At 45.7% G+C, this 13,730-nt stretch overlaps 1 protein-coding gene across 1 annotated transcript in view; it reads right to left on the bottom strand.

Annotated features, from left to right (window-relative positions):
* Positions 1-8,813, bottom strand: part of CLVS2 (clavesin 2) — a 59,631-nt gene extending 50,818 nt beyond the window's left edge. Inside the window, exon 1 of the mRNA XM_037392975.1 lies at positions 7,658-8,813. Coding sequence (XP_037248872.1) covers positions 7,658-8,046 — 389 coding nt within the window. The 5' untranslated portion in view covers positions 8,047-8,813. The remainder of the gene's footprint in view (positions 1-7,657) is intronic.
* Positions 8,814-13,730: the final 4,917 nt, after the last annotated feature.

The following is a 13,730-nucleotide window of genomic DNA, read 5'->3' as shown; positions in this document are numbered from 1 at the left end:
AGACCAGTCTACCTACCCATTACAACACTGGAGCATGGACAGTGGAGGGCACCGAATCACCATGGGAACTAAAAATCCCCTGTATGACACGCATTTCATCCAACTGCCAACATCGGGATTAAAACACGCACTTAGCCTGAGGGAAGGAGGTTTACAGAGTCATGTCTGGGGCTGTCTGGGTCGGGGCTGGGCTCAGAGCATGGCCAACTGCCCTCAAACCCCTGGTTACCTCCACAAGGTGGTGGAGGTCTCAGAAATACTATTTTTTTTATTGTTTTACGACATTAGATGGATCTATACCCTGTAAAATGCCTTCCCAGGGGAAACACTGCACTGGGAAGGAAATTACATCAGGTGAGACATTGGGACACCAGCTAATGCCTGTCTGTGGAAGATCATTTGTCAGAGCTAATCTGTCTGATTTTTCTATCTATCCATCAGATCTTTCTAACCTATCATTAGAAACACTCAAATCCTAAAATTAGCCTCAACCTCGCTTGACCTTGATTCTGCCCCATTCAGAAGAACTCATTCTCCAGGAGAATTGTTCCATGAAGCAGAAGGCTGCTGCAAGCACCCTACATCCATTCCAAGAAGATGGGTCCCAAGTTCCCGATGTAGATCTCTAACGTCCTCCTCAGAGAGTTCAGTGAGATATCTCATGTCTTGGATTAATGGCTCCCTAGTGGCACAATGCTGCTAGAAATCTGGTGCATTAAACATAAAGATTGTGGCCAACCAGGTCTCTAAGACTGGCTATAAAGTGCTGTTATATATACCTATGTGGTAAATATATAGATGTATACATATAAACACAAATACACCTAATTATGTCCTGAATTCACTCAAGTCAACAGGAAAACTGCCAGGCATCCACGAGACCAGGATTTCAGCTGCTGCAGAGAGTAACCAATGGTCTCAGGGCTGGGCCTCCATAAATCTATGGCATATCCACCATCACCGTAACTCCTATTGCAGTTTTGCTTAGTGTAAGAAATACAGTCCACAACATCAAGGATGATACTGTATGTTTACTTACTGAAAAAGCCAAAAGGTCCTCTCTGAAAACAAGACCTGAAGAGCACACATCTAGCTAGAAGCAAGCAAGAACACCTTCTGCCAAAGTAGGTATCTGAAGCACTCTTTAAGCCTAAAAAGCCACATTAGGAGCATACACGGACACATCACTAACAACCAAGATTCCCACCTGAAATACGCTTAGGGCAATTAGTTGAAAATAGGCACTATCCTCCATTCTGTAATCGACCTCTTCTCTTGATTTTGATACATTACTTAAGCCCAGTATAGAAAACCAGACAAGAAAGTCAAATGTATTAGTGGATATTTAAAGCAGCTTTCACTCTGGGCACATGCTGAGGCAAGTCAGAAACGTAAACCCGGTGTGAGAGAAGAAATCTTAGGTGGTACAAATGGCAAACTGAGTATCCAAAGTATCAGCTGAGCAACCCAAGCAAATGAAACATGATTAAAGAAACTATACAGAAGCTTTCACACAGCACAGTTATTTGCATAAAGACTCATCTTTAATCCACTCCAGCCCCATGTTGTTCAACATTTCACTTCACTCCTACTACTGTTCATGTCAGCACCAGGATGCACAGACTCTGCCATAAAATACGCTCCATCCTTGGCTGGATTTTAGGGAAACTAAAATCCTATGTGAAAAGAAAGTGGGGAAAATTACTCACGATTGTCTTGCTGAAATTACTTTCCATACAGGTACAGAATTACAACCAATCAAAAGTGAGAAAAATGGTATAAGCTAGTAAGTGTGAAATAAATTTCATCCAAGATGGCTTTGACTGTCTTTCTACTTCAAGAAAAACCCATAATCAACACATCAGCCTTAAATTTTAAGAGACCACGGTGTTCAGTCTGTGGGGAAGATGGTGTTGCTTTATTCTTACCAACCTCGGTTAAGCAGCAGTGTGTATGTAGGGGACAGGAAGCTGCTCGTTGTGCCCTGGCCCATTTCACAGTGATGCTCCAGTGCTGACAGGTACGTAGGGTGTGCTGGGCCTGATTTGCTGCAGCACATGTTCTGCAGTAGCCTAGAGTCAGGCTGCGTAGAAATAAATCCTTATTTATTTATGGCTAAATTCAGTCGCATCTACTTGTTTAAACAGACTCTTACGGGACACACGGTAGCTACAAGGTATTACTAATTGCTAGCATAATCTAGAACTCATGGTTAATTTAAATGTATTTAATGCCCTCTATTTATAGAACCATGCTTAATTTGACAGAAAGCTTAGACAACTTTTTTAGCCCCGTTGTTAATGTGAATAACTAATGCTGCAAGTAGGTGATCACATATATAATGCACTCTTTCTGTTCCATGTGTGTCCCAGTTTGAGTTAAGATGAGGTGGGGACTGGTGCACAGACACACTCTGCTGCCTCTTGAAATTTTTCATTCAGGTTGACTTCAAAGCAACGAGCCTGGGAAGGTCTGACAAGTTAATAGCCACACTGACAGTGATTCTTTCAAATGCTTCAGGATGGCTACCATGTCTATTACAACAGCGACAAAGCTTTCTAAGGCAATGCCTCACTGAGGTCTTGATTTGCCCAGAACAGAATAGCTCAAACAATTGACTGAGCATCCCACTCTTGTAATTTAACAGTGGCAGCAACTTCCCCTTTATAAAAAAGAAAAGTTCCTTGAGATTTTCTTAAAGGATATGAACAAATTCAATGTATTGCCAAGGATTTCTGGGAAAAAGAGTTTAGCAGATATTGCTAACAACTCTTGGTAGTATTTCACTGTGAGCTTTCACCTTTACCTCTTGCTTATGTGGTTTATGCATCCTCCTCACTCCCAAAGGCCACTGTGATCTCCACCAGGCAAACAGAAAGAGAAGAGACAGGGAGAATGCAGGGTAAAGATGTCTCACGTCAAATCCAGCTGTGTCAGCTTCTTTTCAATATTTTATGTGCTTGATGATGAGTGGCATCCACCGTATCATCTGTTTAACCAGATTCTGGTCCCAGTCAATTCACTTTTGCACTGAGTAAGAGATAACTGATTTGGCAGAGTTGCCCTACTATCACTATCGTTATTTGTCATATCGGCCCCCACCCCCACCCCACTGCCCCCCAACAGCAAGAAATTTCAAGTTATTTTGAGAATTAAAACTGAGAGGCATGACTCTGCCTCTCAGGATGCAAACTGTTAAATACAAGAGATAAATGGTAAAGTCTTCTTTGCTTGTATTTAAGCCACATGTCTCCTAAAGATCCCAAACATGTAAGGAACACACAGCCTGTATTTTAAGCTCATCACCATTTGGCCAAGCAAAGGTTGCTGTCAAATGAGCTGTTGTGCCACTGTCAATTAAAAGAGAAAGCTGGTCAAGTCTCTGAGACATCATCCAACTTCTAACCTACTGCTCTGGCTTAATATTTTTAGAATTTCAGTGCTATAAGACCCCTCAAGATACATAAAGGAGCACCTAGAAATGATGCTTCATACCTCCTTGGTTTGTCAGTCTGGGTACTGATTTGAATGCTGAGAAGATGGGGGATGGAAACATCTCTTAGAGCTATTCTGCTTAAATAACGGCAGCGTGCCCTGGGAGCCCTCCATCTAAAAACAAAAAGCACCACCAGTGATACAAAAATGCATAGGAAAATAGAAACCGCTTCACATATTTTACCAGATTAACTTTTAGATTCAGATTTAATACCATACATTACTCTTTATATTAGCCCCGTGTCTAACAGTTATAGTGGCAGATGAAGATTCAGCTGATCTAAATTTTACATTAGCATTGATCAAAAAGATCCCTAGCCAAAACACTCAGAGTCTAAACACAAGTGATAATAGCAGATACGAACACCTGGGGAAAAGCTAGGAAACAATAAGACAGGATCAGTCAGCAGGAAAAACTGTAGAAAAAATGACAGTGTTTGCACTACTTAATAATTATTATTTGAAAGATGTAACTTCCAAACAAAAATTGACTCTGTTGACCAGGTATTTTGTTATTGCTAATATGTTATTATTGTTAGCATTGCCATTTGTTTTGTCACACTGTCTCCATCACAGCTTGAAAAATACCCTGTCAGCTTGCCTGGGGTGAATAGTGAGCTGAGCCTCTTAATAACTACAGAATTTAAAATTTCATTTAATGGGAGGAAAAGAAAAGTTTCTAGCACTTCTGCACACAAAAGCATAGTTTCAAAAGCAAACCAGTGGACTCTGTCTTTGCCCTGCTGTAAATCATCTGATGCAACAGCAGAGCTAACAGTAATGAGTGCAGTGGATTTCTGTATTCACTGAGGATGGTGTGAGCTGACTGGGTCACTGTGACACAGACAGCAACTAGGTATCGCTGCACTCTTCTATTGCACTTTGCTAGGGAAAATTCTGATATAATTAACACTGGGAAAGATTTCAAATAAATAGCATCAAAATGGACTGATCTTTCTAGGGAATCTGTATACAGGTGCCACAAATCATACAGAAGAACATGCATGACAACAGATCTGTTGCCGCTGAGAGCTGAAGTTAATTGTACCATTAACTGGAAAAAAAGCTTCACCAGCTGGACACATTAAGGAAAAGGGCGTCTTCAAATGCACGTACACACCTACAAGCCAAATGTAGTTATGAATCAACAATCTGGAAGCTAATAGGGAAGGCTGATCCCTCCCCAAGTGTATCCAGCCTCCTGGCAGGAATGCCAGCCATCTTCACTTTCCCCATGCTAAAGACTGGGTGGAAAGTTAGGCAGTCCCATGGAAAAGCTGCCGTGCTACTCAGTGCATTATCCTTCACTTTTCCATTTTTTTTGTTTGTTTTAAATACATGTCTGATTTAGTTGTTCAGATGGTAGGACATCTGGTACAGTTTTCAGGCCCTGCTTTAATTTAATGATTCAACATCTAGTACACAGGCTTGTTTTACCATAGGAATTTTTTGCCTCCCACACTTTTCTTTCTATTTGGAACTATGTAAATCATAGTCTGCTGGTGCTGTATAAATCATCTATAGTATGTCTGCTCTTCACTTAAATAACAAATTGGGACTTTTTATTTCTAATTGTTACATGCTGGCCATAATAAGTTGCACAAATGTGATAGATTTGGAGGCTTGCTGTGCTCTATTAGCTTAGCTTACGAAGCATATGAAGAGGTCCTAACAAGACAGACTTCAAGAAGTAATCCTCCCATTGTTGCTGTAAGAGCAGCGCTGCTTTTTCATACTACAAGTTCTCAAGTCAGTTAAGGCATAAGCTTGTGACATGTTGCATAGCTGGTTTAGTGTAAGTTCCATACACAATGCTCCCCAGCTTCAGTTGCTGAACATCAAATAATGGAAGACACTAAATTAATTAGACAAGAAAGTGACCTAGCTCCATTCCCAGATCTGCCACTGACTTGTCATGTGCCTTGAAGCAAGCCACTCCCCACAGCTGGGCTTCAGCTCTCTCCCCTTTGTCTGAGCGGTCTATCTGAAAACAAGTCCCTTGCTCTGGAGGATAGGCGTGTGGTGGGCGTGCAGTGCTGAAAAGCAGTAGGCATCCAACTGCAAACATAGCCATTAGGTGCTCTGGTGTACCCCAGTCACTTTGCTATGATAGCATAGATAATATTAATTGTCCCAATAGGACTTCATGAAAAAAACCACCATAAATTTACTGTTGTGTCAGCTGATCTCACATAGTTTAATTATCAGCACATCCAAAATTAAGAAGAAAATAAACCTATTCTTTTCACATGACAATTATTTTTTTTAATGCTACCTTATCTCTGAACTTGGATTCTGGTGTTCTTTTGACTAGGAACTAATGATCTGAAAAGTGCCACATAAAGCTTGGGGGTTTTTTTCATTAATGAGAAATAATGGTATTACCTTTAACAAGGGAATTCCTTCATCATAGATGTATGACTTAATAAAAGGCCTAAACACCAATTGCTTTCCTAATTCTCCCTTCAGGGATGTTTAAGAGCTTGCAGAGTTGATTTAAAAATAAAAAGCTGACCTGGTCCTTATGTGGGACACGAAGCCCACTCAAGGAGTCCTTAGCCTCATCACCACTGCTTCCTCATTCAGCTTCTTTGGCTTCATCTGCTAGATAACCAAACCAGGAAAAGGACACTGGCCCCAGCTCTGCATATGTTCATCCACACTTTCTGGTTGTTAGCCTGGCCATGGGCAGTTTTGGTTTGTGCCAGACAGCTTTCTTCCAGTCCCTGAGCACGATTCACGGGTGAGCAAGGGCCAGGAAACTCCCTGTAGGCAGTGCGGATGCAGCCGTCCTGTCTGGGGAGGAGGAAAGCCATGGTGGGCCAGCAACCCTCCAGGCAGAGACCCATCCCTGGCTGTAACACTGACTGGTGCATGTCAGGGAGCTGCGGGATCCCTCCCTGCAATGGCTATCCACACAGCCTGCAAGAGGACAGCTACACAGACATTTAAAGGGCAAGCTTCAGCATGCCGATCCCCCAGATACTGTCCCTTCTAGCCACACTGCTAGCTGTTCATGTCCTCCCCATGTTTCAAAATAGCTGAGCTGGGGATAGCTGCACTGAGCACTCCGCACTGCCTGCGCCCAGCCTTTGCTGACTGCAAAAAAGATGGTTTGGGTTCACGTGAAGGCAACTAGCAAGTTTTTAACTTTTCTCTCTAAGAAGTGCTTCAGATTCTAAACCTGCTTTCATGCTGGAAGCCTAGGGAAACAACTCAGCGTTCACAGGAATAGGTTTTAGAGTTCACTCTTAATGGAGTCCTTCATTTACATGCACTGAAAATCAAGCAGGTTTTGTGGATATAATTTTAGACTGCAGGAGAAACTGAGCATGGCACCCAATGAGATATTTAGAATAACCAAATAGTGTCTCTTTTAGTAATTGTCTTGATACCATGTAAGGGCCTTGATGGGAGACAGCTCTTGGGTCAGCCTGCTAAGTCATCATCAGGCTCGACTGGTCCCAAAACAGATCAGAAATTGTTCTAGGGACTGCACTAGCCTCCTTCAATTTCCTACCAAAGCTTAGTGTGCTTGGATCTTATTACGCAGGGAATTCACGCTTGGAGCAGCTTGAGTGGGGAAAAGAAGTGGTTACTGAAACTTCCATCCCAGCGTTTCCAAGTGGCTCAGGAAGAGCTCCCTTTAACTAAGGGAAAGGATCTGGCACCTCAGCTTCCCACACAGGTAAACTTTTCAGCTCAAAAGCCATGATGGATGCTCCTGTTTTAACACAGCATCTCCCATTTCCTCCCATGGCACCTGAGCAGCTCCGTGTGTGCTGAAGCAGGAAGACCAGCACAGAGAGCGCAACCAGCCTTTGTCAAATGGGTAAGCGCAGCACCTACCATGCCAGCTCGCTTCGGCTAAGGGGAGGCAGAACGGTGTAAAACTCCTATCAGCCAGCTGAGAAGAGCATCTGAGCAGCTTCTACTTCCCTTCCAAAATTCACACCCTAAAGGATGAGAAGGCTGAAAAGGCCCTGAGGCACAAAATACATTTCTTCTTTCTCTTCTCCCTCTGCCTCCTGCGCTGCTGCCCAGCCTGCCGCGGGCAGAGCCGGCTGTGTCCCCGCTGCCCACCCGCCCGCTGGCACGGCTTTTCCCACGCATTGCCCTGGGGGAAGAAGGGGTTAAGGCAGGCAGGTGGCTCTGCGTTTACCTGCTCTGGTCCCAGTTAGCAGCAAAAAGGACGAGGATCTTCCTGCCGTAGTGGTCCAGGTTGGCCAGCCCACCGGGGAAACCATCCTTCAGCGCCTGTTTGATGCCCGGGTCGGTGGCCTTGAAGCTCTTGAACATGTCCAGGTTCTGCTGGCGATATTCAAAGTACTGGGCCAGGAGGCGAAACGCCTCGAAGTGCTGAAACTTCCTGGCCCGCAGGAACCGCAGGATGAAGGCATCGTCGGTGCGGAGGAAGCCGATGTCGGGCCGGGTGATCACCATGTCCCGCACCTCCTGGATGTCCTGGTGCAAGGTGTCGGGGTTCTCGTTCAGCTCGAGCCGGGCTTTCTCCAGAGTCTCCGGGGAGAGACCTGCCTGCAAATGAGTCATGGCGCTGCCCTCCTCCTCCCCGCCTCTGCTGCCTGTGCTCCTCAGCCTCCCGGGCGCTTGTCCCCCGCAGGCGGGGTGCCCCGGCACGGCCGGCCGCCGCTCCCCCGCCCCGCCGGGCCTCGCCCCGCCGCGCCCCGGCCCCACCGCCGCGGCCAGTCCGGCCGCCGAGAAGCGAGCGGCTCCCAGCAGCCGGGTCCCGGGGGGGCTGGCAGCGAGACTGCCCCCGGGCTGCGGGCGGAGGCGCGTTATCTCTCTGACATAGCGCCCTCCCCGCCGCGGGGTCCGACGCGCCGCATCATCCCCGCAGCCGGTCCGCGGAGGCGCCGAAACCCGCCGGGGACGGGGCCGCCCGCTGCCGCTCGCCCGCGCCGGTGCCGGCGCCCGTGCGGATCGCAGGCAGGGCTGCGGCGGCGGCGAGGGGCCCGGCCGCTAGGCAGGGCGAGCGGCGCCCGGGGGCGCTCCCCCGGCCCGGGGCTGGCAGGGGGGGGGCCCTCGCCGGAGCGGCACCATTTACGTAAGATCAGCGCTCGCCCCGCTTCAGAAGCGTCTCCCTGGATTTGAGGGAGGGTTAAAAAAAAACCAACAACAACAACAAACTAAAAAAAATAAAAATAAACACCCCCCCACCGAAAACCACCCAACAAAACCAGCGAGGAGGAGGGAAGCCGATCCGCTGGTACCCCGCCGGTACCGGTACCGCAGAGCCTCCCGCTCGCCAGCGCGGAGCCCGGAAAGGCAAACGGAGCCTCAGCCCCGAGGATGCTCGCCCGCCCCCGCGCCCTCCCCCGCTCCCCGCCCCGGCTCCCGATGGCACCAGCCGGCGCGGGGCTGCCTTTGCCGCGCGGCCCCGCCTTGCACACCCGCGCGCGCGCGCGCACACGCACTCGCAGGCGCGCGCACCCGCCCCGGCGCGCAGCGGCACCTGCCCCCCGCCGCGCGGAGCCGGCGCTCGGGGCGGGGCGGGGCGGGCGCGGAGGAGCGCGGGGGCGGCCCTGCCCCCTCGGCCCCGCGCAGCGCCCGCCCGGCCCGCCGCGGGGGGGGGGATGGGGGGGCTGCGGCCGCACCGCGGCTCTGCGCGGCGGGGGCTGCTGCGCTGCGCTGCGCGGGGCCGCGCCGGGGGTGTGGGGAACAAGATGGTGGCTGCCGGGGGGCGCGGGCTGCGGGGCCGGGGGCCGTGTAAATCTCGGGGTGGCGCCGGCGGCGGGGGGGTGTGCCTGGAGCCATCGCTCGGCTTGGATCCCCTCTTTTGACTGAGTATCTTAAAATGAAACATTGTGCGCGTAAAAAAATGGGAATACAATAAAGCCACCCCCTCTTTGGCCCCGTGCCTTGAGTTGTGTTACATTGCGACTACTGCGTGTTGAATATTCCGGGGCAGAAAGTGCCTTTTTTCACGCGGGAAAGTTTGATGCTGCAGCCTGCTTTCCAGAGAAGTTCCTACTGAAGAACATTTGTCCCATGTCTGAGGGGCTGAGCTTCCCCGACGCAAATGCGCCTGAAAATCGAGCTCACGTGAAAGATCCAGCAAACACGGGAAAACCTATAACATGTACATCCTCCTCCTTCCTATAGGATGCGCAGCTTTTCAACACCGCGTTGGGCTCCTTTCCCAGGATGACATAGCCAGAGCACACAGGCTGAATTATTGACGAGGCGCTGAGACCACTGACCCGTGTAGCGGGTATATATGGGGAATAGGCCAGCGGGAAGTACAGTGTGTGTTCTCAGGCAAATAAAGGTACCCATAAACACGTTGAAATGATACCCTGCATTTTCTGCAGGCCACCATCAGATGGAACAGATGACCTCGGCAGCAGGAGGGAGCCCTCAGCAATGAGCACACTCTGAGCCCGAGTTTGTGCAGCAAGCAGTAGTTAGGTGGGAAAATTGTCATTCTTCTGGTGGCTAAAGGGCATTTGGGGGTTTTATAGGGTTTTATAGGGTCTAGCAGCTCTTCACCACATCCCTTCTTGGTGCCAAGGGAGGGTCAAGTTTTGCCTATTTCTTCACAGCTGCCTGATCTCAAACTAGCTGCAGGAGGGATGGCTGGAAGGGCAGGCAGAGAGGCCACCAGCCCTTACCGAGCTGGGTACCAGACCTGCAGTGCGCCAGCTTAAGGCAGAAACTGTTGGAAGGATCAGCCTGATAGCGCCCAGCCATCACAGCCCAGCTTTATTCCATCTGAATTTCCCTATGTGCTTTGAGATCCCTCACAAGAGGAAAAGATACGCAGTCTTCCTAAGGACTGTATCACTCTCTAGAAATGCTTATTTCTCTTTGTCTAATAAAATGCCTTTAAATTAGCCCCCTGACATAGATGTGATTCATCTAGGTTGATAACTTTTTCTTAGAGCAGTTATTCCTCCAGAAATAGTTTGTGCTTTTTTATTATTATTTTCTATTATTCTTAAATCTTCATTTTCCTTTGCTCTTGCTATCTTCCTCTGTATCACTTCTATATTCCTCAGCAGAGACTCTTTGAGGACAGCTGTTACCACCACCCATATGGACCCAAAACCCAGACATTTTCTGCCATCATTTTCATTTCTGATGCTGCTGCTCTGCCTTTTCCACTGCAACTAAGCTAATAAAAGAGCAGGTCATGTGACAAGTGCCTTAAATTCATTCAGAGCAGGGTGAGCTGCAGGCATTCAGTGTCTTGCAAAATCAAGTCCGTAATATATCCTGTCTATGACCTCCAGTAGCGCACTCCTTAATTTGCTTTATTTTTCTTTTGCAAGTGGAAGCATACACATATATTAGATTTTTCATGTATTCCAGCACAGAGATGCACTGGACAGAGAAAAGAACGGAGCTGGCCAAAATTAAAGTATTAACAATTCCGAAACTACAGAAAAGGTCAATTCTATATATTCTTAATTTTTAAAAAATTACCAAGAAAATACTTGGAATTTTATCTGAAAACTTTCAGTATTGTTCCATTTTTTGGTTTTCCCCATTTTCCACCATATTTAAGCCCTTCCACTTTCTACACTTTTTTTTAAAGAAAAAAAAATCTGGAAGCCAAGTATGTTAATTATTTTCATCAAAAACAACCCAATTTCTGTACACCTCCTTTTCAAAGCAACGTTCAGTCTCCATAAAAATTGATACAGTAGGTTAACAATTTCTAACCAGTACTTTCCCACATTAAAATGAAATTCAGCAAATATTAACAGCATTTCAAGAAAAAAAGTTTTGCAGCAAATTGTGGAAACATAGATCAAAAATGCCCTTACCTTGAAGGACACGTTTTACATGCTCTTTCCTGAACACAGTAGATTTAGAAGGTGGGTACTATCCAAATTGCTTGCAGCAAGGCAGCCTGAAGGCAGAGTAGGTCAAAGAGCAGGATTTTGGTCATGTTCTACGTGAGTCACAGGTGGGTCTTATCGTTACAGCAACATATTTGCAGCATTTTGGGCTCTTGCATGTAAACATGTGAAAGATTTGGTTTAAGTATAAATAACTTGGTAGGAGCAATGAAAAATGTTTCTGTCATCTATAAGCAGATTTATCAATCCATTTAAATAGTATAATGAAGAAATATGTGTTTTTCAATATGTCATCCTACCTAAGTCATGAGGGGGAAAATGGAGCCACTAATGTGGTTAGATGCAACATACCGATGGCACAGTGTGATTTATTTATTGTGCACATGCACTTCTCCCTCTATAAAACAGTAGGGGTGTCTGACTAAATCCATTATGTAAATCTCAGCATCTTTTCATTTGCACTTACAAACTGTTATTTGTCTTTGATGCTTTTATAGTCACTTTTGCCTGAACCTCATACAATTAAAATCCAAGTGCCCTGCAATCTTATAAGCACTACAATTAGGTACCTGATTTGAAACAAAAATAAAACACAAGTAAGACACAAAGGTGTTTTTGTAGGTGTTTGATATCAGAGATTCTAATTCACATTCAGAATGAAATTGTTTACAATCAGCAATAGACCAGGGCATTCAGGAACAAAATGGAATACAAGAATAAAACTAAATAAAATAAATACTAGATGGTGGATAAGGAAATAGCTCTATATGTGTTGGTACCTCACTTTCTCTGGAGTGGTTTAAGACCCTAGACAGCTCTCGCTGTTGTCTTTGACTTACAGTTACATTGGTTTCAGCATCCTGCTCTGGTTATTCCTTAAGGACAGCTGTGCATATAGGATAAAATTTCCAAAAGAGTTTGTCTTAGTTCAGTGTGATACAGCTGAAGAGATGAGAAATATGTTTGAAAGTACGTATAACCAGGAATATATGCTCGCATCCATTCTTCTTCAGCAGTGTGTATGTAGGTGCATACAGTTGTGTGTCCTTGAAGATTTTGAAAGTGGCTAAATATAACTTATTCAAAAGCACCAAAATGACACCTATTCAAAAAAGCAGCTAAATTCAAAGTCTAGGTCCCATTTTCAGAATCAATTTTAAAACTTCATTCAAATGTTTTAAGAGCATAAAAACAACTATAGATCATCAGAATAAATATCTTCATAGGTTCAGTTTGCCTCTGGAGTGGCTTAGCATGGAAACCTAAGGAACAATGTCAGTTAGTGTTAGGCTTCTGGACTGCTGAAATAATTTCTTCATCATTCATTAACCACAGTGCTGCAACTTAACAAGTTCCCATGCAACAGCTGAGGCTTAGCAACTGATTTCATGCAGAATCTTGTCTCACTGCAAGTAGCTGATAAAACTTCTCCATTTAAACCTCAGTGGAAGCCACATGAGGTCGAGGATTCGCCTCAGACATCATTCTGTAATTAGGTGAGTTATGGGAATGCAGTTGTGTGTCTGAGCATGATGGTGATCTTCACTTAAGCACATTTGTAGACATCAGGATACTTGACCTAGAAAGTACCATTATATCTGAAACAAGGGAACTTCTAGAACTGAGCTCTGTTGGAAATCTGTCTGCAACTTCAGATGCCGACTAGCTGAAAAATCGGCTTCTGAGAGCAAACCAGTCATCTGTCTTTTACTCATCATCATAGGTCTTTAACAGCGTAAGGATGAATAGCCTTACAGTAGACAAGGGAGAGCATCAGACCCTAATCAGAGAAATATTTCAGTATGACAAGCCTACTCACAGAATCATAAAAAATAAAACTGGAAGGGATTTTAAGGGATTGCCTAGTTTATCTATCCCCTATCCTGATGGATGTTTGTCTGAGTGGTATTTAAAAACCTCCAGCAGCAGATATTCCACAGCTTCTCTAGACAGTCTGTCCCAAAGCTTCAGTATCCATGCAGTATGTTTTTCCTTGTGTCTGGCCTATCTATCACTTGCTGCAATTTAGCCCATTGGTTTTTATCTTATCTACTGTAGACTGACAGAATAATTTATTTCTCTCTTGGGAGAGTGGTATAAAGTCTCAGGTAAAATCTCTGTTCTCCTTTTTTTGGCTGCGCAACCTCTGTTCTTTCAATCCCTGCATTTAAAACACTTTAGATGGACAGTGTGAAGAGATAGGTGTGAGCAGGGCATTAGCAACACGGGAATAGTGTTTTGATGGGCTTTCTTCTTCTATCTACATGAGGTCTTTACATGCTATTTTTGCTATTGGAACAGAAGTCTTCCGGAGGTGAAATTCTAAGCTGAAATAATTAACCTATGATTTAGAGAAGTCAGCATCTCACTAAGAGATGATACACAAAAGGAAAAGTTTCACCCAGCATT

Source organism: Falco rusticolus, chromosome 6 (assembly GCF_015220075.1).
Source record: "Falco rusticolus isolate bFalRus1 chromosome 6, bFalRus1.pri, whole genome shotgun sequence".
Taxonomy (NCBI): domain Eukaryota; kingdom Metazoa; phylum Chordata; class Aves; order Falconiformes; family Falconidae; genus Falco; species Falco rusticolus.
This window is presented reverse-complemented; position numbering and strand designations above follow the sequence as displayed.